Source organism: Cordyceps fumosorosea (genome assembly GCF_001636725.1).
Source record: "Cordyceps fumosorosea ARSEF 2679 chromosome Unknown scaffold_19, whole genome shotgun sequence".
NCBI lineage: Eukaryota > Fungi > Ascomycota > Sordariomycetes > Hypocreales > Cordycipitaceae > Cordyceps > Cordyceps fumosorosea.
This window is the reverse complement of record NW_017387319.1, coordinates 204,877-228,090: the sequence shown is the minus strand read 5'-3', so window position 1 is coordinate 228,090 and position 23,214 is coordinate 204,877. Positions and strand designations below refer to the sequence as shown.

At 56.2% G+C, this 23,214-nt stretch overlaps 6 protein-coding genes across 6 annotated transcripts; 1 reads left to right on the top strand and 5 right to left on the bottom strand.

The window, feature by feature from the left end:
* Window positions 1-1,096: 1,096 nt before the first annotated feature.
* ISF_06954 (WD-repeat protein pop3) lies at window positions 1,097-2,275 on the bottom strand (the record flags this gene model as incomplete). Its single annotated transcript, XM_018850558.1, has 3 exons — window positions 1,097-1,534; window positions 1,593-2,146; window positions 2,254-2,275. The coding sequence occupies 3 exons, from the start codon at window positions 2,273-2,275 to the stop codon at window positions 1,097-1,099; spliced, it is 1,014 nt and encodes a 337-aa protein (XP_018702203.1).
* Window positions 2,276-2,924: 649 nt separating this feature from the next.
* ISF_06953 (glutamate-cysteine ligase catalytic subunit) lies at window positions 2,925-5,407 on the bottom strand (the record flags this gene model as incomplete). The annotated part of the gene is made up of 5 exons (XM_018850557.1): window positions 2,925-4,845; window positions 4,900-5,051; window positions 5,112-5,177; window positions 5,235-5,307; window positions 5,397-5,407. 5 exons carry the CDS (start codon window positions 5,405-5,407, stop codon window positions 2,925-2,927), a joined length of 2,223 nt encoding a protein of 740 aa, XP_018702202.1.
* Window positions 5,408-7,766: 2,359 nt separating this feature from the next.
* On the top strand, window positions 7,767-8,426 carry ISF_06952 (Endosulphine; the record flags this gene model as incomplete). Its single annotated transcript, XM_018850556.1, has 2 exons — window positions 7,767-7,805; window positions 7,950-8,426. The coding sequence occupies 2 exons, from the start codon at window positions 7,767-7,769 to the stop codon at window positions 8,424-8,426; spliced, it is 516 nt and encodes a 171-aa protein (XP_018702201.1).
* An 838-nt stretch (window positions 8,427-9,264) lies between these two features.
* Window positions 9,265-11,030, bottom strand: ISF_06951 (MYG1 protein; the record flags this gene model as incomplete). Its single annotated transcript, XM_018850555.1, has 3 exons — window positions 9,265-9,858; window positions 9,963-10,441; window positions 10,799-11,030. 3 exons carry the CDS (start codon window positions 11,028-11,030, stop codon window positions 9,265-9,267), a joined length of 1,305 nt encoding a protein of 434 aa, XP_018702200.1.
* Window positions 11,031-11,883: 853 nt separating this feature from the next.
* Window positions 11,884-17,947, bottom strand: ISF_06950 (Tubulin; the record flags this gene model as incomplete). Its single annotated transcript, XM_018850554.1, has 8 exons — window positions 11,884-12,111; window positions 12,198-12,956; window positions 13,039-13,221; window positions 13,323-13,489; window positions 13,677-13,793; window positions 13,839-13,887; window positions 14,238-14,755; window positions 14,809-17,947. 8 exons carry the CDS (start codon window positions 17,945-17,947, stop codon window positions 11,884-11,886), a joined length of 5,160 nt encoding a protein of 1,719 aa, XP_018702199.1.
* A 1,208-nt stretch (window positions 17,948-19,155) lies between these two features.
* On the bottom strand, window positions 19,156-21,953 carry ISF_06949 (ZZ type zinc finger domain protein; the record flags this gene model as incomplete). The annotated part of the gene is made up of 3 exons (XM_018850553.1): window positions 19,156-20,696; window positions 20,753-21,704; window positions 21,834-21,953. The coding sequence occupies 3 exons, from the start codon at window positions 21,951-21,953 to the stop codon at window positions 19,156-19,158; spliced, it is 2,613 nt and encodes an 870-aa protein (XP_018702198.1).
* Window positions 21,954-23,214: the final 1,261 nt, after the last annotated feature.

Sequence of the window (23,214 nt, the reverse complement as noted above, 5' to 3'; positions counted from 1 at the left end):
CCCCCCCCCGGTCCCCAAGGCTTTCCAAGATCCCGGACGAGCTGATGGCTTTCTTGCATCAATGATCAGCCCGGGATATAGAACAGTTGTTAAAACAAGCCACCGATGACGCATGCAGTTCTCGGGCTACCTCCTACCCGTGCCGTCCTACCAAGACACCCTCTCTTCTGAGGAGAATCGACGACCAAGCCCACCATCCCGTCGGCCGCGGACTCGAGGCGAGCTGGAAGAGTAAATGCAGCGATCTCAGCCTGGGATAAAATAACTCCCATTTAAGCTCTCGCCCCTCCCGGCGCGCCGCGGGAGCTAACGTAGCGTTTAACACGTATTCATAGCGCAAGGCTCTGAATGGGTGACATCTGTCTTCTCCAGCAAAAAGAATGAGACATTCTATAAATCATGCAGCAAAGACAACTTTCCATCTCTGCGTTTTCATTGGTTCCTGCGTTCGGCACCTCAGCCCTGTGCAGTTAGAGACCGAGCCACATTGCCCTCCCCGCTATCCCAGGTCTTTTTTCTCTGATCCGCCGAAAACCCCGTCTTCCTCTGCCTTTGTTTCTCGCAACATCCCGGTCCAGCTGAAGAAAGTATGCACAGCCCATCGGCTCCTCGTTGCCGGATCCACCAGGGCGGCGGCGGCGGCGGTAGGAGAAAAGGGTCGTCATAGATTGGTCGCGTGGTTGGTCGCAGTGTTTCCTCTTGCCAAGCACAACTCGACAAACGATCAACCTCTCCTTTTTGATGATCCTAGCCATGCTTCCGTCTCAAAGATGCAGGTGACGCGCATATGAAAGTTACTTCTCCGTTTCAGCAAGTAGCATCTTGGATGACAAACATGACTGAGGCCTCCGACGGCAACACATCCATCAACCGATGACTTGGCCCTTGGAGTGGAAAGCTCTTGAAGAAAAAGTCATTCAAGTTTCAGATATCACAATTTGCAACATATAGTCATAGACAAATGGTATAATTGTAAACCCATCTCTGAAAAAGGAGGAAAAAGCGCAGAACCGACCTATACCCAGAAAGACGCCATGCAAACAAACTCTCATACAGACATTTCAAAACTACATCACAAACCCCCAGGCAACGCCTCCTAACGTGGCTCCGAGTAGTCGTTGAGGGCCACGCACACGGCGCCTCTGTGATGCCCGTTGTACTGCCGGATGATCTGCTGGCTGTGCAGCTCCCAGAGGCGAGCGTAGTGATCCGAGCACGCCGTGACGAGGTACGCAGAGTCCGCGCTGAACGCGCAATCCCATACCCAGCGCTGGTGGCCCGTGAGCGTGGCCTCGAGCGGCAGCGACTTGGGCGGCTGCAGCTCGCCGGGCTGCCCCTTCTGCGGCTGCTGCGACGTGCTGTCCCGGATCTCCCAGATCTTGGCCGTGTGGTCGGCGCTGCACGTCGCCAGCTTCTTGACGTCGGGCGAGAGCAGGATGCGGGTGATGTACTCCTTGTGCGCGGAGAAGTGCGTCACCGGGACCATGCGGGTGCCGTTGTACTCTTGCTCAATCTTCCAGATGAAGACGTTGCCCTGGAGGGGGTAATGAACATTAGCAACAGGCAGCACAAGGAAGGGGGGGGGAGCTCACGCTGTTGTTAGCGGCGCACAGTAGCGAGCCGTCACTCGAGACAGTAACGCTCGAGACGGACACGTCGGCCTCGGGCGTCAGCTCGTGCGCGCACGTATTCTCCGCAAGGTCCCAGACGCGCACGTAGCCGGAGCGGTCGCAGCTGATGATCTCGCCCTGGTCCGGGTGGATGACGACGTCGTTGGCCGGGCAGCCGTGGTTGTAGCTGCGCTGGATGGCGCCGGTGCGCGTCTCCCAGATTTTGACGGTGCCGTCCTCGGAGCTCGTCACCATCCACTTGCCCTCGCAGTGGAACGCGACGCCGGTGACGTTGCCCGTGTGGCCCTCGAACGTCAGCACGGGATTCGGGTTCGTCGACTTGATGTCGTACAGCTTGATCGCCTGGTTGCCCGCGGCGGCCAGGTAGCGCTTGTCGGGCGAGATGCACAGGCGGTTGACCTGCGAGTCCGGGTGCTGGATCGTGCGGGAGCAGATGCCGGAGAGGGCCTCCCAGAACCTGGTCGTCGTTGGACGGGGCGGCGGCCCAGGGGATCGGCCGTGGGAGCGGAGCTTGCCTGATTGTGTGGTCGTAGCCGGCTGAAGGAGGAATTGTCAGCTGGGTGCTGGGACGAGAGGGGGGATTGAGGACGAGAGGAGCTGGAAAGCTTCCCACGCGACGAACCTGTGCAGAGAATCACCGACATGGTGGGCGGTGCATGGACGGGCCAGCTATCCTGAGATGGCGAGGTGCGTAGCTTGTGATGATAGGAGTTCAGGGTCGGTGATAGGAGGCAATGGTACGCAGCGCAGGCGGACGCAGGATGCAGGATGCAGAGCTGTCGCGGCGATGATGTTGTTTGATGTTGCGTTTGCGCCAATGAAGCTAGAGGCAGCGCCGCTTGATTCCGGGTAGGAACCTCTAGACCTTGTGTGGAGCCCTGCATCATGGTTGTATCTTTGACCTCACGTCGCGTACGCTAGGTAAGTAGTACAACAAGGATTACCGTTGTCGAAATAAATGGTTCAAGGAATAAAAAATGGTATTTCCTATAACTGGAGCACGTCTATGAAGTAAACCTCATCATCAAAAGTGTTGGCTTGGTCCTCGCCGTATCAAAAGGAGGACCTTCCACATCCAAATATGATGTACTCAGCTGCTTTGTTTCGTCAAACGTAGGATTGGACAAATCCAAGCGAATTCATGTTCAACACCAGTTTCTTTGCCGTGTATGACATGTACTATGTAATGTAAAGGCCCTTCCTCCTTGGACCTAAATTTCAGAAAAAATATCGAACATCATTATTCAAGAAAGAAACATGAATATCCTTCTCAACATCACCCGCTTTGACAAATTACTGCTGCTCCTCCGCCCCTTCAATCCGGTCAATTTTGCGCTTCTTTGCCGGCGACTCCATCTCTGTCGACGGAATCACCGCCTCCTCGCCTCCCACCACCACCGGTGCGTCGCCATTCACGACGCCGTTCCCCTCCGCCTCGGCGTCCGCCTCTGAGCCGCACCCCCCGCGGAACTTGCCCAGGAGCCTCGACAGGCCCGGGATGCCGAGCCCCGCGAAGTTGCGCCCCGCCGCCTCGCGCTCGCACAGCTCGATGACGGCGCCGATGAGGTCGTGGTTGATGTCGTCGCCGACGACGCTGTCGTGCCGGTACGCCGGGTGCGCGGCCACAAAGTTGCGGATCCAACGCGCGGCCGTGTCGAGCTCGCCGCTCGCGCGCTTGCTGACCAGGCTCAGGTACGTCGCCAGCTCGCAGCGCGTCTCCACGTCGACGTTGACGCTGTCGAGGTAGCTCTCGACGATGGGCACCAGCCCGGGGAACGCGCCGTCCGCGGAGCCGTTGACGATCTCGTCGATGCTCATCTCGGCGTACTCCAGCTCTACGGGCCCGCCGCCGCCGGGTGAGCCGGGTCGGCTGGGGTAGCGCGAGCCCGGACGGCTGCTGCCGCCGTTCGTGCCGTTGGGGGCGGCGTCGTCGCCGAATACAGTGTTGGCGCGCGAGGGCCGGCTGGGAAAGACGTTTTTGCGGAAGTAAAACTTGTCGTGGAGGACGGCGTCGAGGTTGTGCGCGCGCTCCATGTTCTCGTCAACCTTTTTGATGGGAATGTAAAAGTTGAGGTCAAAGGAGAGGATGGCACGGGTGAGAAGCACCATGAAGACGGAAAAGGCGGCGTTTTCAAAGTCGGTGACCTGAATCTCCATGGATCGGAACTCGACGCGCCAGCCAATGTTGTTTTCCGCGGGCGGCGGCTTGAACCGCATGTGTTGCCAGTTGGTCGATTGTATGTTCTCGAAGTGGTCCGTCTTGCTGAGGTCAAGCTCCTGCAAATCCTCTTCGAAGATGACAATGGGGTCGCGGATGAACAGGTGAGCAAAGTGCGTGGCCAGTCGGTCATCCATACCACCGTTGATGAGCTCCGCCTTAATCTTAGGGTCAACCACGAGGTCTGGGTCCATGTACTCTTCCCGTAGTCTGTGATCCAAGGAGATATAAGTAGAGTTTGAAGCGTATCGGGACTTGGGGATCCTCCAGCGGTCATTCTTGAGTGGCTTTTCTCCTAGTTCCTCGGGCGTTCTACAATCGACAGCTCTGCTGATCTGGTTCCACCTCACGTCGGTACCGGCGAGGAAACCCTTGTAAATAGGAGTAGCTGCCGTCAGCGCAAGCATGATGGGACCCAGTGGGCTTAGTTGATCGTAGAGAGTACGGCCCTCGTTGATATTCTTGGCCTGGAATGTAATTTGCAGACAGCAGCTACCCATGCCAAAGGCCATGGCATCCATGTGGATGAAGTTGTCCGGAGCGGCGCCGTTGCGCACGTCATCGTCTTCAGGAAACTTGTGCAGATCATAGTTGACCGTGGGATCTTTCCATGGATTGGGCGTGTTCTGGTCGTGAAAGATGGGAACGTTGACTTGGACTTTGCGGCCTCGCCGAGAGCGTATGTTGGCAGCCAACGTGGGGAAGCGGATATGAGGGTTGGCGATTTCGTCAGGGACAAACTGGGATCGCAGCTTGTCGCCAGAGGGAGGGTAGTAAGGGTCGGTAAACTGTCCTGGAGCGCCAATGCGGGGGTATGTGGTGAGAGTGATGGGGTATTCGGAGGTTAGCATGTGCTCCTTCGCAATTTTCCGACGCAGCTTCATGTCCGGCTCAACGCCGAGAAGCTCTTTGAAACCAATGCCCCAGGGCTTTCCGGGGGTGGCCTCGAGCATGAAGCGGCCAAACTCTGGGTGGAATACGGGAAGAGTATTGGATCTGTTCATAAATGTTAGCCACTGGACTTGTCGTGCAACGGTACACTATACGTACTTTTTGCCGTCCGTGTCCTGAAGCGCTGGCACGCAGCCGCCCTCTTTGGCAAGATCCTTGTCTGCGGCTAGGGCTTTGAGGATTTCGGCCTGTCGCAGAGACAAATACACCTTTTCATTGTCCTTTGTATAGTTGACAACTAGGTATTCAACCTAATAAGTGGTTGAGGCGGTTAGTGTGCGAGTGCATGACTTCATAATGAGTGGCCTTACTTCATCACCCCAGAGCAGAGCATCGCGTTCCTTGCCCTTGGCTTTGTTCCAGATTTCCAGCAGTTGCTGCGACCAGTGTCAGATATGATATAATATGAGCGCGGCCGGGGGTTATATACACACCTTGATGCCCCATTCGCGGACTTGATCGGCGCGCTTCTTGGCCTCGGGCCACTCCAGTGCGGTTCCCAGCGCACTGTCTCGGCAGAGTCAGTAAACAGCCTCACTCAGGTGGCGCAAGTGTTTGGAAAGTCGAGTTGGACTTTGAAGAAAGCTCGGACTTACAGCAAGCCCATGGTGGCGATGAGAGGGAGAGATGTGTGACTGTTGAAGAAACGCGGAGAGGTTGATAGGGCGCCGGGTACAGCTAAACGCAAGCGGCCGTATATATGACGCAACCTGCGACAGGCAGGTCTAGCCGCAGCGTGGTGAGATGCGGACAACGACGACCCGGCCGCAAAATAAATAAGAAAATGCAGCGCAGTCCAATGAGGTCTAAAGGAACGGGTGGTCGGAGGGCCAAGATATAAAAAGAGAGCAGCGGGCGGAGGGCAAAAAACGGGTGGTGGGCGGAGATGGACGATTTTTAGCAGCGTCCGGCCGGCCGACTTGTGAAAATGCGGCGGCGGGCTTTGTGCTGGCGACGGCCCGGCAAGAAGGACTGGCAGCTGGCAGGGCTGTTTGCACTTTTTCTCTTCTTCAGCAAACACTTTTCCTCCAAGTGCAACGAAATCAGAACCAAAGGCTATTTTTCTTTTGCTCACAGTCTTGACCACAAGGAATTCCGCTGATTACAAAACCAAACAGGCTGAGAGGCACGACTTCCTAATAGAAATACACATCGGGACGCTAGCCCCTCGGAATGGCTTTCGCAGCTCAATTTTGCAGCGAAACATTGGTGGGGGCAATGGCTTAGGCCCCCTCCGAAAGGATTTTTTTTTCGCGGTGTCAGTGGTTTGATTTTATACGATGCTTAGAAATCCAACTACAGAAATCTGCGTATGCTGACTCTGGATTCCTTGATCGTTCTCTGGTCGGCAGCAGGATGCCGCATCTGCCATGCAGAAGATGAAAACATCAAAGACATCGACCAGAGAACTACTTCTACCTTTTCCCAACTGCTAGCAACTGCTGGGTCGACGATGAAATTTAAGGTTTCTCATAAATCAAGCAAACAAGTCGGTTATCATGTGACCGGCTCCGCGACTGCCAGCGCCGACCTTACACTGTGTCGGCATGACGACGGAAACAAATAACCAACGTACCGGACTGTCGGGCGCCATTACCGTCAAAATGAGATTACAGGTGCGGCCCGCGCTTCGGATCGTCGTGGCGGCAGTCCGGACTTTGGTTTTCCTTTTGCCTCGTGCTTTACAAATGCAAGCCGCAAGACAAGGGTTGCCTGCTTACAAGGCCAACGCTCAGGAGGGCGCTGGGCGCTGGCTGGCTAACCGGGGCGGTACAATAAGTAAGCGGCAAAAGAGGAGCAAGGATGGGTCAAACGGCACCTGAAGTGCACGACTCCTAGTCCGAGGCTCGTATACAGGTAGTTACTTGTGTACGCCATGTCGCAGGCAGAGTTCAGAAGACTGTGCCGCAAGACATTGGATGAATCTTGAAGGACCTGGGAATCAGTTGCAGCGGGGTTGAAACGACGGGCCGAACCAGATGGGTGTTCTGAGTCTGGGCGAGTTTAATTACTTGCATGTGCAAAGTCTACGCCGGCGTAACGATGTCGAGAATCCGGCTAGAATAAGTACGACGGATAGCAATTTACCAGTACATACTCTATAGAGGTGGCCTCAGCCACCGTATGCTAGGTAGTACTGGTAATAAATATGTGTTCATGCAGCGGGGCATCTTTGCGCAGAGAGTTAGCTCAGATAAATATTAATATTATGCGGACACTCTCGGATGAGTAAAGCATTAACGTCTTGTCTATTGTTCTTCTTTGCAACCTGTGGCGCAGGGTGGTGAAGTGATGAAGTGCGCCGCTCTCCGCCTGGATGACCTCGGCGACCTCGATAACAGTATAACCCGATACAAGCATCTCTGATGACGGGTTAGATGAATATCTTTCTAGTAGAAGGGGTAACTACCATCGCTAACCTGGCCCGTGAACCCCTGCAGCCTACAGTAACAGGTTAGTGTCTTGTACCTCGCTTAAAACGTACTAGCGCCACCTCCGCCTCCTGCTAGCTCTCCCGCTTCTCTCTCACTGAATCAGTCACTCGTCACTCGTCACCACCAAGGCAACGGCACCACACCACTTCACTGCCAACACTACTAACTTAACTACTACCTTTACCTACACCACAAGCTAGCAACGCTTGTCGCCCTTCGGTCCTCATCACCCACCCCCTCTCTGAATAATTATTTTCCGCAACACCCTATCCTAACGCTCATCATCGCGGCTTCACTCGTCTAGAGCAGAATCGACTCGATCGAATCGTTGCCGTCTTGACGGTGACGCACCACCTCGACCCCGCTTTCTTTCTCCTCCAACAGCGACTTTTTTTTCCTTCTTCCAACCGCGCAGACTCTCCTGACAGCCCAGAAGAGCCGGTTGATTCGGCAATTTCGCCCCTCTCCCTCCAGTCAAATTCTCACTTCTTTTCTTTCCATCATACGAAACGAACATCATTGAACGCAGCCATGAATCCCCTTCTTCAGAAGAACAAGATTGACGTCAAGGTAAGAAGAAAAATGTTTGCTACCACGGCCACTCTCCCAACACGGACGCGGACAGCCAACGCCCCACAGCTTGACGAGCTACCATCACAAGAGCAACGACAATCTATTAACCAACATGGCTAACCACCTCTCCCCCCGTCGCAGTCGCTCTCCCCGGAGGAGCAGCGCCTCTTCCGACTGTACGGCAAGCTCCCCTCGCGGTCCGACCACTTCGCCAAGCACCTCAAGGAGCGCAAGTACTTTGACTCGGGCGACTACGCCATGTCCAAGGCCGGCAAGGGCGACAGCGTCGACGCCGGCGCCGTCGGCTCCGAGCACCCCGTCCCCGAAAACATCCCCCACCTCTCGTCGCCCGTCAGCACCGGCACCAACGGCGGCGCTAGCGCCATCCCCAAGCACCTCGGCATCGGCGGCGCCAGCGCTCCCCCCGGCACCGCCGCCGCCGCCGGCATCAGCACCGTCGGGAGCTTCCACGCCGGCAGCCCCGTCAAGGAGAGCAGCTTCCTCCACCGCGAGACGTCGGCGAACGAGACCGAGGACGCCGAGCAGACACCCGCCGCACAGGACAAGACGGCGGAGGCCGTCGCGGCTGGGGGTGCTGGCATCCCCATCCGCAGATAGGAGATCTGGTCCTCGTTCTCTCTGCATATATTCAATTTGTGCCGATGAAGCGGTAGCTTGTCTAGGCTTCGCTCCGTCGCGCAACCCCCCCCCTTTCAGCTTGCGGCTCAAGAGGGATTCTGGAACGCTGTACAAGAATGACGCTTCCTTTCTCGACCAAGGCCCTCTTTCTTTGCTTGATCCCAACTACCGGACACTCTCTTTCACCTTCTCTTCTCTCTCAATATGTTATTTACCACGTTTTGCTGCACAGTGCTGGCGTTTCGTTTTTACTTTATTTTTTTGGAGGCTCATCTACACAAGCAATTTGATTGTGCGCTCACGAACGGTGGCCCCTCTCTGCATCTTTCTTTTGTTTGCTCGGGTCGTTTTTTGTTTATTTATCTACTGTCTTTCCTGTGCGCAAGGGTCTTGGTCGCCTTTGCGTACTGCAGTGCGTGAGCGACTACTGGCTGGCTCCATGACGGAAAATGCGCGAGGGGGGGGAAACAGGAGAATCATCATGTACGAGGAAAGAAAGCAATGGGAGGTTTTGTCACGCAAGGGGCCGAGTTTGTCGCCTGTTGGTAAGGATCGATTACTCTGTACTTTTGCTCGTCAACACGAAGGTTCGATGCACTTTGCAGTTGTAGTTGACCGATAACTTGTCTCGCAAACCCAAAAGTGCCTTTGCCTTGTTCTCCATCTCTGCCTTGTACTATCTTGGCAATTCCATCCTGTGCCTTTCCCGATATGCGTAGAACAAAACCTAATAAATCAGAATCCAACGGTGTGATTTTTTTATTGAGCCTTGTTTTGCTGTTTCGTTTTTTCATTATAAACAACCACTATACCCCGCCTATACGGCGAGGGCCTTGGTCACCATGGCCTTGGCGCCCTCAAACGTCTTGTTACCGCCGATGAAGCCGGCGGCGTGGACAAACACGCAACCCTCGACGCCAGCGATGCCATCAAGCTCGGCGTCCCTGAAGCCGCGCCAGGCCTCCGGCAGGGGCTTGCGGCTGACGAACGAGTCCTTGGACTCGGGCACGCACTGCACGCGCCACTTGGCGCCCGGCTCGGGCTTCTCCTGGTAGAGCACGTACAGCACCTTGCCGGCGCCATCGCCGCCCTCCTTCTCGAGGGTGTAGAGGTGGTCCTTCCAGGGCACGCTCTGGCCCTCGAGGATGAGCACGCGGCCCTGCGCGTCAAACTCGGCGCGCTTGGCAAAGGCGACCTGGACGACGGCGCGCGCGGGCAGCCACGCGGACGCGTAGTAGTCGACCTCGCGGTCAAACTCCTCGCCGATGCGGCGGCTCGCCGCCAGGAAGCGCTCGTCCTCGCGGCGCTGCGCCGCCTCGGGCGTGTCGTCCGCGGGCACCGGGTCGTTCCAGCTGGAGTTCAGGCGGCCGACCAGCGCGCCGAGGTGAAACCCGCCGTCGGAGAAGCGCCTCTCCAGCCGGAGGAGGAGGGGGGGGGAGGGGAAGGGGAAGGAGAAGGTTGTCGTTGTTGTTGCAGGCGCTGGGCGATGATGGCGCGGCCAAAGTGGAGGAAGACGAGCCCGGCGGAGGACAGCTTAGTGGCGCGGCCGGGAAAGGTGGTGGTGAAGCCGCGCTGGTGGTGGTCGTAGCGGTGGCGGGCGGCGTCGTACTCGCCGCCGACGTCGACGACGGTGTGGCAGCCGGCGAGGGTTGCGGGGTCGCGCGTGCGGACGAGGGAGGCGGAGGCGTAGGCGGGCAGCTGGCGGAGCATGTGCACGGCGAGGGCCTCGTCGGCGTGGAAGTGCCCGCTGTGGGTGCCGATGAGCAGGCCGCTGCCCTCGTCACCGGTCTTGAGGCGCTTGGAGGCCGACTCGACGGCGGCGGCGGCGGTGGCCATGGTTCGCGATGCGGTGGTGATGGTTGTGGTGGTGGCGATGCTGGTGGAGAAGGCGCGGCGGAAGAGGAGGCGGTGCATGGACTGAGGGCAGGAGGGATGGAAGAGAGAAGTGGTGGTACAAAGCTGAGAGAAGAGGCCAAGGTGGAGGGAGAGCTTGGCTTGATTTTTGGAGTTGAAGATTCGAGGAGCTCGCAGCGATGTGGGGTTGTGAAAAAAGGTGGCACTCTGAAGGTGGATCTGGGTGAATGATTTTGGGTGAAGCCATTAACAATCACCATGTCATCTCGGTCCTGCAAGGGTAAACACTGGCATTTTGGAATCTTGTAGTAAACAATCAATTTATTTTTGTTTCTGTTTTCGTGTTTTTCTTTATGCTATTTTCCGATTTCTTTTTTTTTTTGGCCCTATGACCGAACGTGCGTTACCCATCTGTATACATCTCAGAACAGTGCAAGGACAAGTCACACCGTGAACAAGCTATTTCGACGCCGCATCCTTGGGCGGCCGCGACAGACCCTCGACGCCTTGCCGTCCGACGCTCGCCATGTCGGCGTCCTCGCTTCTCTTGGTGGCCGCCCCGCGCAGTCCCGTCGTCGAGGCGGCGTCCGAAGTACCGCTGACACGACCGCTGCCGACGTTGACCGCGCTCGCGTCCGCCGAGTTGGTGTCCGGTGCCCGTGGGGGATCCTCGGGAAGCGGCAGGTTGGCCTGCGCGCGGTCGATCTGCTCAGCCTTGGACTCGGGCATTGTAGCAAGTGGAATGGGTTGTCTGCTTGCGTCTGGTCAGCGACGTGGTTCTTGGGGCGTTGCGAAGCCTCGTTGACGTAGGCGGTTCCGTACGTACGTACAAGGTTGATGTGGGTTTAGTTTTGGCGTGGATGATTTCCGTGTAGGTTGGCTTTGCTCGTCTTGTGCTCTTGCAAGTTGACCGAGATGTTCTTATACATGTCGGTGATGTCGCTGTCTGACGTAAAGCCCCCCACAAAATTGGTTTGAGGCCTTCGTCATCTTGACGTTGAAAAAATGCCCACCGTATAATATTGGATACCCGTCAACCCATTTAAACAACAATTGTGATGTCTTTCTTGAGACATGCTGTACTGGACACTCGGAGCGTCTTCTCCGACGTGGGCAATCTGAGATCCAGATGTCGAGGACCATCTCCACAGAATGATATCACCGCCGTCCATTGCGGCCAAGGCTATAAAGCAAGAGCACAATTGTTCTAGAAATTGTTGGAAAAGTACCAAGTAAACTTCGGGTAAAATCTTAATATTAAGGGGCTGATTTTCTCGGCCAGCAGGAGACCAAGCCGCCAAATCGTGTCCGACAAGTCAGCAACCTGGCGCCGACCAGCTGCTACACATGCCACTGTACTGTCCAATCTCGCGTCCAGAGTAATAGTTTCTTTCAATTTATTGAGACCATCCATATGCCATTCATAAACACTCTAAAAAAAACGCCGATTCGGTTGCCCATTTTCTCACACAACAGGCGTGCAAGTTCGTTACCACATTAGAAAAACAACCCCTTGACAAAGAATACGCGCGAGGAAAGCAAAAGAAAACAAGGAAAGGAAAGGAAAACCTTGGCACCAAGGCTAGGTCATCCGCCGGTCATTGTCCGCACTCGTCGGCTCCGCCGTGTCCCCCTTGAGGTAGTCCTGGTCCTCGGCCGCCTCGTACTCGGCGATGAGGTCGCCCACCACCTGCCGCGCCTCGTCAAACTCGTGCAGGTTCTCCGAGAAGGGCGCCGTCTTCTTGTAACCCTCCATGAAGGCGTTGCGCTTGCGCATGCCGTCGTACTGCTTGACGATGCGCCTAAAGAGCTACGGTACCATCATCATCAGTCCGGTTTCGCCCTCTAGACAATTGCAAGGTAGACAAAGAAAGAAGGAAAGGGGGGGGGACTTACCGTAGCAATACTGGTGTGGTTGGCCAGCATCAGCCCGCTCACCCGGTGGCTCATCGGAATGTACGGGCTCCTCTTCGTCAGCGCCACCTGGATGCTCGCCGGTCCCCAGGGGATAAACGTCGCCAACTTGCGCTCCCTGATTCTTAACAAGCTCTTGTGCACGTCCGTCGGGTCCACCTCGCCCTGAATCACATTCAAGATTGAGATGTAGCAGCTCTTCTTGGCCGGCACCGTCGACACCATGCGGTTCTTGGGCTGCAGCAGGCGCCGCATCACGTCCAGCACCGTCGTCTTGCGCACCGTCTTGGCCTGCTCCACCTGGTCGCCGGTGAAGGGCGTGTACGCCGTCATCAAAAAGTGGCAGCGCGGCGTCGGGATCAGCGACGCCAGGATGCTGACCAGGTCGTTGTGCATGTAACCCGGGTAGCGCAGCGTCGTCGTGCTGGCCGACATGACGGTCGACACGAGCTGGTTGGTCTGCTGGAAGGACGGCTTCTCGACGTGCAGACGGTCGGCGGCGATGCGCGAGAGCGCGCCGTTGTCGAGGACGACGACCGAGTCGGCGTTTTGCGTGAGGCGCCGCATCGACAGGATGCTGTTGTACGGGTGCACCACCACGTCGCCGGCGTTGGTCGTGTCGGGGAAGACGGAGTACGTCTGCACGATCTTCTTGGGGAACGCGTCGTTGAGCCGCTCGAGCAGGAACGAGCCGAGGCCAGAGCCGGTGCCGCCGGCGATGGAGTGCAGCATCATGAAGCCCTGTTTTTCCGCAAATGGTCAGCATTTCGGACCTGTCCCAAGTAGAAATACAGACAAGAATCAAGGAAAGACAGTCCTGTACCTCTAACGAATCGCTCCCGTCGGCCTCGCGGTCAATCATTTCCAGAATCTCATCATACACTTGCTCGCCGCTCTGGTAGCCATCACCCCAGTTATTCGCCGCGCCGACGCCATTCTTTCCAATGTAAAAGTTTTCCGGGTTGTAAATGTTTCTATACGGGCCTGTTTGGATGCCGTTGATGACCTGCCCAGCTCGTCAGCAAATCTGAAACCGCGTCCCTCCAATGTGTTTTCCTTCTTTTTGTTTCCCTCGCAGAAAATTAGGTGTGGAAAAGGAGTTTGTACCCTCGGCTCCAAGTCAATCAGAATCGCCCGAGGAATGTATCGCGTGTCGTCGCTCTGGTAGTAAAACACGTCCTTGCGGTCGCCGCCCTCAGTCGCAAAGTCCTCGAGGTTGCCGTCTTGGCTGATGCCATGTTCCTGGCAGAGCTGCTGCCAGAACTGGCTCCCAACTGTTTCACACAGAGTCCGATGTTGTCAGCGCATGCGTGCTCTCCCCCTCGCCGCGGTTGGGGGTTCAAAACTAACTGCTGTTGCCGCACTGTCCAGCTTGTATCGTGATAATCTCCCTACGAGACGAAACCCGGTCGGTTAGGTGCTGCAATTTTCTTCGTTTCGCGAAGCTCGTCTCGTGCTTACCGTGGCATTTTGTCGGCTGCTGCAGCGGGTCGTCCTCGGTGTCGTCGGGGTCGCTGGTCAACGTTGCGGGTTGCGGAAACGCGACGCGCCTAGCTTGCCCCGCGATGGGAATCTCAACTGGCACTTTTTAGGCGCAACTTCGATAGCCCCTCAACAACATACTGTACATGCATGCTCTCCATAGCGAGTTTACCAGTGGACTTCTACATTTCTACAAGACGTCACAATCAAGGAAGAGGAAACTAGTTATTTCAAAAGCAAAACGCATATATTTTCCCTTTTTTGAGGGACCTTATACAATATAAACAGAACAGCTAACAGCTAACGAAGGCCGCCCTGGTTTGGCAGATTTTGCCCACTAATATAACAAGTAAAGAAGAAGCCAATGCTCTAGAAAACGCCTTTCATGCTAACCTTTTAATGAAAAATAATTACTATACCTTTTTGTTCTCCTTGCGGCTGAATACCTAGCCGTCTTGAAATGCTATTTCCGGGTCCGTGGACCGAAATGAAATCCAATGCCCGACACGCCCATTATCATTCATCCGTGTTATTATGCACCTTGTGTTCCTCCAAGGCTTCCGCCAGCGCCGTGGCCGATTCCTTGGTCTTGACTTGGAACATCCAAGTCTCCAGTCCATCGCCGGTCTCATTCGAAGTCACCACACGCACGTACTTTCCATCTGCCTTGTACCTGACGTTAGGTAGCAATGCCCTGTTGATGGCAACATTGCCTCTCGGCTCAGCCCTAAGCAGCAGCCGCACTACATTCGTCTCCTTGTGCTTCAACACACGCAGCGCTCCGACTCCCTTTGTTGTCCATGGGCTCTTTGTCTTGGCCTTGTCATCGCCGCCCGATTGTTCCTCAGGTGACAAATGGCCCAGTGCCTTTGCCCGTACTTCATACACAGTCTTCTCTTCCGATTCGGCCCCTTCTGTAAGGTTGATCTGTTCGTGTTTCTCGCCCTCATCGTCTTCGTTTCCGTCCTTATTCGCTTCGACCTGAGCACTGGGCTCCGGAGTGCCCGCGGCTGGCGTCGTCGCCAGACTCGAACCTCCTCCCAGGTTTAACGGCGAGTCTACAGCCGTCGCTTTAGCGGGGCGATTTTCCGGTTCGGAATTCGAGACTTACTGGTCCCGGTGGTAGAGGATCCACCGATCGGAGGCTGCAGACTGGCGCCAAACGATGGTGCGGCCTGGCTCGAGCCAAACATGTTGCCACCCTGCGGCTGAGCGGGAGAGGCAGCTGTGAAGTTAAAGGCCGGAGCACCACCCGCAGACGCGCCGCCAAAGAGGGGCGTGGAGCTGCCAGAAGCCGGTTTGCTGCCTCCGAACGTGGATCCTCCCCCATCAGGAGCAGACGCGCCTCCCGTCCCGCCAAACTGAAAACTTGCAGACGGACCCGATGCCACGGCACCCGCATTACCACCAAAGTTGAACATGCCGCCAGCTGGTGGATCGGCAGGCTTGCTGTTGCTGGCGAAGGGGTTGTTGAAACTTGAACCTGCACTGGTGCTCTCAGTGGTACCAGTGCCGCCAGCAGCAAAGCTAAACCCAAAGCTGCTCGAGCCAGTATTAGTGGCGGGAGCAGCTCCGAACGAAACAGACGTGTTGCCGTTAGTCGTAGTATTGCCGCCCACAGCGCCACCAAACAGGTTCACAGAGGGCGCGCTGGATGCACCAAAGGTGAAAGAGCTGGGCGCAGACGAGGTTCCAGCAGTGAACCCCTTCTTGGCGGGGGACTGCTCATCTTGCTTCATCGGGCTTCCAAATAACGCCCCGGCGTTGGTCTTGGCGGCCTCGGGCGACTTAGGTGCGAACAGAGGCTTTGCAGGAGCGGTCTGTAAAGTAGTCGAGTTCGAGTTGCCACCGAAGCTAAAGGTTGGCGGCGCCGCAGCAGCAGCAGTTGTAGCAGGAGCGTCAGTGTTCGGGGCAGGGGCACCAAACAGCGGCTTGGAGGGAGCAGTAGAAGCGCCGCCAAAGCTAAAGGCCGGCGGCGCCGTGGCAGCAGCAGTTGCAGCAGGAGCGTCAGTCTTCGGGGCAGGGGCACCAAACAGCGGCTTGGAGGGAGCAGTAGAAGCGCCGCCAAAGCTAAAGGCCGGCGGCGCCGTGGCAGCAGCAGTTGCAGCAGGAGCGTCAGTCTTCGGGGCAGGGGCACCAAACAGCGGCTTGGAGGGAGCAGTAGAAGCGCCGCCAAAGAGGGTTGAAGCCGCAGTCGTGGTCTGGGCGCCGAAGAGAGGTGCGGCAGTAATAGTTGACGGAGCCTCAGTGGAGGCAGCCTTTGCAGGCTCAGAGGGTTTAGCTCCAAAGAGTGTGGATGACTGCAACACAGGAGCAGACTCCTTGTCTTTCGCCGCGCCACCAAACAAGGTCGAGGTCGCAGGCTTAGCAGCACCAGCACCAAAAAGATTCATAGCAGGCTTAGCCGGCTCCGTAGCTGCAACTGCAGGCGAAGCAGCAGGCTTGGTTGCGAACAGTCCCGTCGACGTGGTAGGGTTGGAAATCTTGAAGTCAAATGCCCGCTTCTTGGCAGGTTGAGAGTCGTTCTCCTTGTCAGACTCGTCTCCATCTTTGCCAGGGTCAGCAGCAGTATGGGCAGGCTTCTCAGTGGCGGTTGACTTGGCGCCAAAAGGATGACTGGCAAAGGGATTAAAGCCTCCGGAGGGCTGTGAAGCGCCAAAGGGGTTGTTGGCCTGCGCGCCAGACGGAGCAAACTTGAGAGGTGTAGTGGTGGGGTTCCAGGTCTTATCAGCAGGCGCCGAAGTCTCAGGCGGAGACTGGGTAGCCTCGGGAGCACGAACAGGCTCACCATCGCTGCCCTTGGTTACACGCTCGAACAAACTGCGGGCTGGTGTACTTTCGCGGGTGGAGTCGCCAGCAACGGTAGACGGAGCTGCTTCTTCCACTGCACTAGCATCACCGCTCTGGTCTTCGCTCTGTTCCGCAGCAGGGCTTTCATCAGAATCAGAATCAGTTTCGCTACCATCGACTCCGCTGTTCTTGGCCGAGCTAGCGTCGGACAAATAACCAAAGATGTTGCTTCCTCCCACTGGGGCCGTACCAGCGGGGGCTTGTCCAGCGCCAGCCTTGATGTTGGTGAACACTGAACGAGCCAGACCACCAGCCGAACTGCCAGTGGCAGACTTGGGCGCGAACATGTTCGGCCGGGGAGTAGTGGAAGTTTCCGTGGACTTGTTGGCAATCTTCTCGAAAAGGGTCTTGGTCGCAGAGGGTGTCGATCGCTTGAGGGGTTGGTCTTCTTCGCCAGCAGAGGCCTTGCGCTTGTTCTTACCAGCGGGCTGAGGCGTCGCGATGGGGGCTGGAGCTTCCTGGCCAACCTTGTCGGTAGTTTGACGCTTGCCAAAGCTCTTGGCATCGCTATCGGCTGTGTCCTTGCTCAAGTCGTCATCTGCCTTGCGCTTCTTCGACGGAGCGGCCTTGGAAGGAGTCGCAATTGGTGCTTCCGCTTCATCCTCTTCTGGCTCAGGAAGGCCATGCTCGCGACGCCATCTCTTCAGGACTTCTTTGGAGGGCTTGACGTTTTGGAATTCGTAGAGGCCGTAGCGCAGCAGAATGATGCTTCTGCTCTTCTCGAATTCTTTGGCAAAGTTGATGACGTTAAGCTTCCAATCTTTGCGCGCGAAAATCTCGTTCGCGGCATATTTCAAGCGGCGGAGATCAAGAATGCAGAAGAACTGCCTGCGCTGCTCCTCATCAAGATCGGGGGGGCAGAGATGGGCAAGGAACTGATCGGCATAGATGGATCCCTTGGAGTTCCATTCCTTGGGGACCTTTCGAGCGAGGACTTCGCCGGTAAGCTCGCGCGGCGGCGACGAGATGCGCATGGGGAAAAGGTCCTTGTCTGTTGACTTGGCTGCCATGCCGCGCGGCGCGGCACTAGCTGTTGATTCTCTGTAGACTCGCGATGGCTCGGGGGTGGCGCCGGGGGCAAAGACCCTCTTCATGGTACTCTGTGGCAGGTTCGGCAAGAACGCGGTCGAGGGCGGGCTGGTCGCGACTGCCGATGCCTGGAAGATATTCCGCGCCGTCGAGATGGAGCTCTTGTGGAGTGACGCGGAGGGCATGTCGTTGAAGAATCTGCGCGATGGCGCAGACTGGGGAGTGCCGAGGTGCTTCGACGGCGCCGCCGCCTTAGCAAAGGGCGAAGCGCCATAGGCGCGCTTCGCAAAGGGCAGCGGCGGGCGAGCTCGTGGTGTGCCGTTTGCGGCCGGCGCGGCATCGCCATCGCCGGGTAAGGCGAAGGTGACCATGACGTGAGGGAGGGCCGAGTGCGCGTTGCTGAGTGCGAACCGGACTTTGCAACCTCGCAAATATAAATGACGAAATGTGACGCGCGATGAGCAACTCAGAAGAAAAGAGACGTCGATGGAAAATGCGCGTCGCACGGGTGCGATGTTGAAGGGGTCGCGTTCCTAGTTCGAGTTGCAGAAAAAAAATCACAGAGAACCGGTGCGTGCGTTTGCCCCAGACTTGATGTCCACAGGGGGGAGACAGCGGGTTGCTACAGCACCACAGACTATCAACGTGAAATCAACGGGAGGCCCCTGGATGCAGAAAGAAAAAGAAAGGAACAACTGTTGTGTTACAGAGATCGATGCATGTGGAATCAGCTGGCCCGTGATGAAAGAGAATCCACCGGGGTGCACAAGCGGCTATCTCTTGTGGTCGTTGTGATGGCCCTTCGGCGGCAAAAAAAAAAAACAGGACCAGCCGTTGGGAGGGAGTTGGGCGGGTGGGTGGTGAGAGAAAAAAAAGGAAGGGCAGCCACGGGGGGGCCGTCGACCTTCTAAATCACCTATAAAAAAACGTGAACGGCAGCTTGAAGTGCCCAGTGCGAATCAGCCCAGTGCGAACCGAACAAACGAACACGCAGCAACGCCCGCCCTACAGGACCCACTCTCCACTTCCGCACTTGCAGCCTCAGGCATCAGAACGTGGGGAGACGCTCATCTGACATGTTGCTTTCAACATTGCCGTGTGGTAACTACTACCCTGAAGCTTCAGCTTGGGAGCCTGGAAAGAAAGAGGAATCGAGAGCTGGGCGTAGGTACCGTCAATAATTCGGAGCCATGGTATAAGTCTCAACATCCAGGGTGGCACGTAGATCCAATACGCCATTCTACAGAATCATCGCCTTCGCCTAGTTTATACCGGCTTTCTTAAATGCATTTACCACCTCACTTACAGGTTGGTCATGTCTTGTGATAGAACAAACCATCGCACAACACTAGCGCAACCAGAACTCGATAGGTTGTTGTGTCAATTTCTTTCCTAGTCTGAACTGAATTTAAATAGCAGAATGCGCCCCTAAGCCTATGCATAAGGGCCTCGAAATGGAAAAAGGCGGAAGAAACAAACGCAGAGCAATTCACTCAAACAAAAAGAGTACATGAGCCAGATTACAAACAGTGTGCCCAAAACACCGGCAGCAACTCGTCCTTGCGCTGCAACCACCTAATTACTCCTTCACCATCTTGCGATGCTGCTCCTCGAGGTACTCCTCATCCGAAGCATCGAGGATATCATACTCCTCGTCAGTCATGAAACCGTCATCGGAGCCATCCCACTCCAGGTACGACTTTGTGGTAGGGCTGGCGACGGGACTGGCAACGAGAGAGACCGTATGGGAAGCGTGTTCTCGCTTCGCCTCCTCGTGCACGCTGGCGATGGGGGACTCCGCCTCGAGCTTGGGGAAGACAATGGTGCTGCTGGCTTGTGACTGCTCCATCTTGTCGGTCTCCTGCACCTTCTCCTCCTCATCCTCAACTTCTTCTTCAAGGACCGGAGTGGCGGGAGCGGCCTTGACCGACCGGGCCTGAACCTCACACCACATGCGCTCACCGAATCGGTAACCGTCCTCGGTGCACAGACGCCAGTATGAAATAAATTTGCCGGCGCGTGTAGGAGTGCGCAGGAGCACAGTGAACTGGAATTCTTGGCCTGGGGCAAGCTGCGAGTAGCAGACAGTGGACTGAGACGCCGATACGAGGTCAGAGATACCGGTGGGGTGGGTCGAATCAACGTGGCCCATGTAATCGCCACCAGAGAACTTGACGACGCAGCCAGCAGGCCACGGTACGTTTCCATCGTTGCGGAGTGTCCATGTCTGCTCAAAGACATGGTTCAGACCATAGATGGTGCCATCAGACACGCTCTCACGAACGAAGCAAGCCTTGAGCTGCTCTTCCTGAATAGTTTTCTGAGCTTCCTCCTTAGTCTGAGGAATATCGTCTAACTGAACGAGGGGTTCTTCCGTCTTCACCTCGGGCTTGATGGTCTCCTCGGGCTCCTCGGGTTTCACGTCAACTACGGTCTGCACGGGGTTGACCGAGTTAGTGTTAGTGGAGGGCTGGGAGTGAGTCTCGAATCGATCACCCATCGGCTGCAGCTGTCTGCCGTCCTGGTGCTCTCCAGTAGTCGTAACGCTGACATGGCGGACGGCAGTCTTGAACTTGATCAGAGGGTGCGTCTTGTTGTGATTGTTGGCAGGGCTGGCCTCGCAGTTGGCACAGAAGTCGAGGTCAGGGCAAATGGCACACTTGTAACGTGTTCCAGTGATATAGGAGGGCCAGGCTGCAGAGGACGAGCAGAGGGGGCCGTCGCAGCAGATGCCCATGTGTGTAACTTGCAGAGTATCACCCTCCTCGGAACAGTAGTGAGGCAGGTCGAGAGGCTCATACAGAGCAGCAAAGCGATGGTGAGGATGAATGAAGCTCGCATTCTCAACGCAGTTGCTGCAATAGTCCCAATCAGGGCAGTCGAGACACTTGTGTCGAACACCATGTATGTTCTGGTTGCAGCCGTCGCAGATGGCCAAATGTAAGCAGTTTCTGCCGGGAGCCATACGGGCGATGATGTTGTCGGCCATTTTGGTGCCTGGAACGGCTGGCGCAAAGCCGTGCATAGGATGGTGGCCATGACTATCCGACGAGAAGCAGCTTTCGCAAAGGTCAAAGTCCTCGCACTGCTGGCAGTGAAGGAACTTGAACTCGGCATGTTCTAGCGTCTATTAGTCTCAGAATCAAGGCAGGGTATATGTAGCAGGGGAGACATACGAACGAGGCAAGCGTTGCAGGTGCGTGTGTTTCCGAGGGGAAACGGAAAGTCACTTGTGCCGAGGCCAATCATTGCCGATGGTTCAATTGGTGGGCGAGCAAAGAAGGAAGGCGGTGGAGCAAGATCAACGAAGGCAGGCGATCTAGCCGGACGCGGTACCTCATACGACACAGAGGGGGAAATGTATCTGGAATACAAGGCAGGCTGAATTTTGGGCTCCTCCTTGGCGGCCTTGGGCTTGGGTTTGGGGGAGAGTTTCTCAGTGCTGCTCTTGACGATGGTGCCATCAACAATGGAACGCTTGATCAGCCAGTGAGTGTCGCTCTTGCAAGTAAGGCCGAGATCAATGCAACCCTGGCAGACGTCGTAGTCGCCGTCGTCGCAAGTAGAGCAATGGTAGTGGGCGTCATGGATGGTCCTGCTGCAGCGGTTGCAACAAACGGCGAAGGTGGACGTTGTAGACTCACTCGGAGGCGATGAGGACGTGTCCGGAGAGGTGGAGTTGAGAGATTGGCGGCTCATGAGGCAGCTGAGACGGCTTTCAAAGTCTTTGCGGAGCTCCTCGCGATTGTTGACCATTTTGGCGGCCTTGGCAAGTAGCGTCGGGTCGTACTGCTTTGACATGCTGGGATAAGAGGTGAGCAGAGGTAGACTCGTCTGAGGCTGCGATTCGGGCTGCTGGATCTCTGGCTGGACATCTGGCTTCTTCTCTGACTCAGTAGCCTGGACGGGTTCTGGGATTTGGTCGTTGGAAGAGGGCTTAGGAGCCTGCTCGGGGTCCTCGACCAATGTGACACGGAGCTTAAGCTTGGATTTTGCCTTGGCGGCGCGGTAGAGCTGCTTGTAGACTGATAGATTTGCGGAATCGAGGAGTACAAATGATCCGGCCGAGTCGGAGTATCTCTCAATCATGGCCTTGCGGTCAACGGGAACGTGCAGGAACGTTCGGATCTAGGCAGTGTTAGCAGGGAGGACGATCAGCCAGGCGGCTCGGCTAGAACGCATCCAAGATTCCTGCAAAACGAGCGCAGGATTCACAAACGTAGCCACCAGTCGGCCGGTCGGGGAGAGAAAACGTACATGCTCCTCAAGAACTCTGGGCACCATCTCACGCAGAGGCATCTTGACTCGGCGGGTAGTACCGTCATAGGTCACCTTGACGGTGACCATGGCGTCGGGACCGACATGCGTGGCCGACATAGTTGTGGATGGACTATGTCAAGATGTTGTCAGTTTGATGATGGAGAGAGGATGGAGAGGTGGTGGTGCCGGCGGGTTGGGGTGAGGTGAGGTGAAGTGAGGCGACTAGGCCACAGTGAAGCGGGCCGGCTTGCCACTAAGACGAATGCAGGCGCTGTGGCAGCGTGCGTCAGCGACTGACGTACCTTGAAGCTCCCGACACGGTTCGGCCGGGCAGAAAATCAGAGAGATGGGTGTTTAGAGTTTCAAGGACTTGATCCCACAGCCCTGGGCAGCGTGCTGATGTTGGCGAGGAAGTGATCGATGGATACTGGGATAACAAAACAGAGAGGCGGTGATGAAGAGGAGCGAGGAGATGAAGAGGGGAGAGGGCGCATGAGTTTGGGGGAGAGGCGGAGGCCGAGAAAAGAGGAGCACGGGATCTTTGTACAGGCAGAAGCAAGCCTGCGGTGGTGCAGTGGCCAGGAAAGTCGCAAGGGTCTGTCTGCTACAGGTGGCCAGTGTTTGGGCGATTCAGGGCTCAGCAGGGGAGGGGTTGTCACTGTGAGTTTTTCCGGTGCTTCCATGCTGTTGCCAATGTACATACTTAGGTACCTAGATAGGTATCCTTTCTATTAGTGATACTTGCCGTGATTTTTGAGCAAATTCAGTGGGATTGCGTGTCCTTGATGCTGTTTTACAGGCAACCGAGTCGGCAGTGTGATTGTGATGAGTTGCTTCCACATCGCCACGCCGCCTGCACTGCGCCGCAAACCTTGTGTACAGACAGTGTAGCAGTGCAGTGCAGGCCACGGAAATGGTGAATACAGGCCGCTGTTTTGTCACTACCTCTCCAATGTGAACCCTGGTCTGGCCCGCACTTCCTTCTGTCTCGCCCCAGCCGTCCCGCAAGCCAGGCCAAATCAGGCCGATTGGAGCAGGCAGAGACAAATGATGCGTGCCACCTGAAGCATCAAGCCGAATCAACCAGCTTGCCTGCCAAGCTTGCCTGCAATGTTGTATTTATCAGCCCGCTGTCCCGGATGGCGGATTCCGGAATCTACGGGCTCGTAATTGTCTTTCCAGCTCATTCTCTCGCACGGATGTTCATTCGCCCCCTAGGCAGCTATCAGCACTCGCAATCACGAATCGTGCGGGGGTGGGTATTGTATTTTAGCGTGGCGCACCTTCAACTTTTGAGGTAACCAACTAACCAAGCCAACTTGCACAAGTACCTACAGCTACGACGGAGTAGGTAGGTACTTACCCATGAATAAGGGTT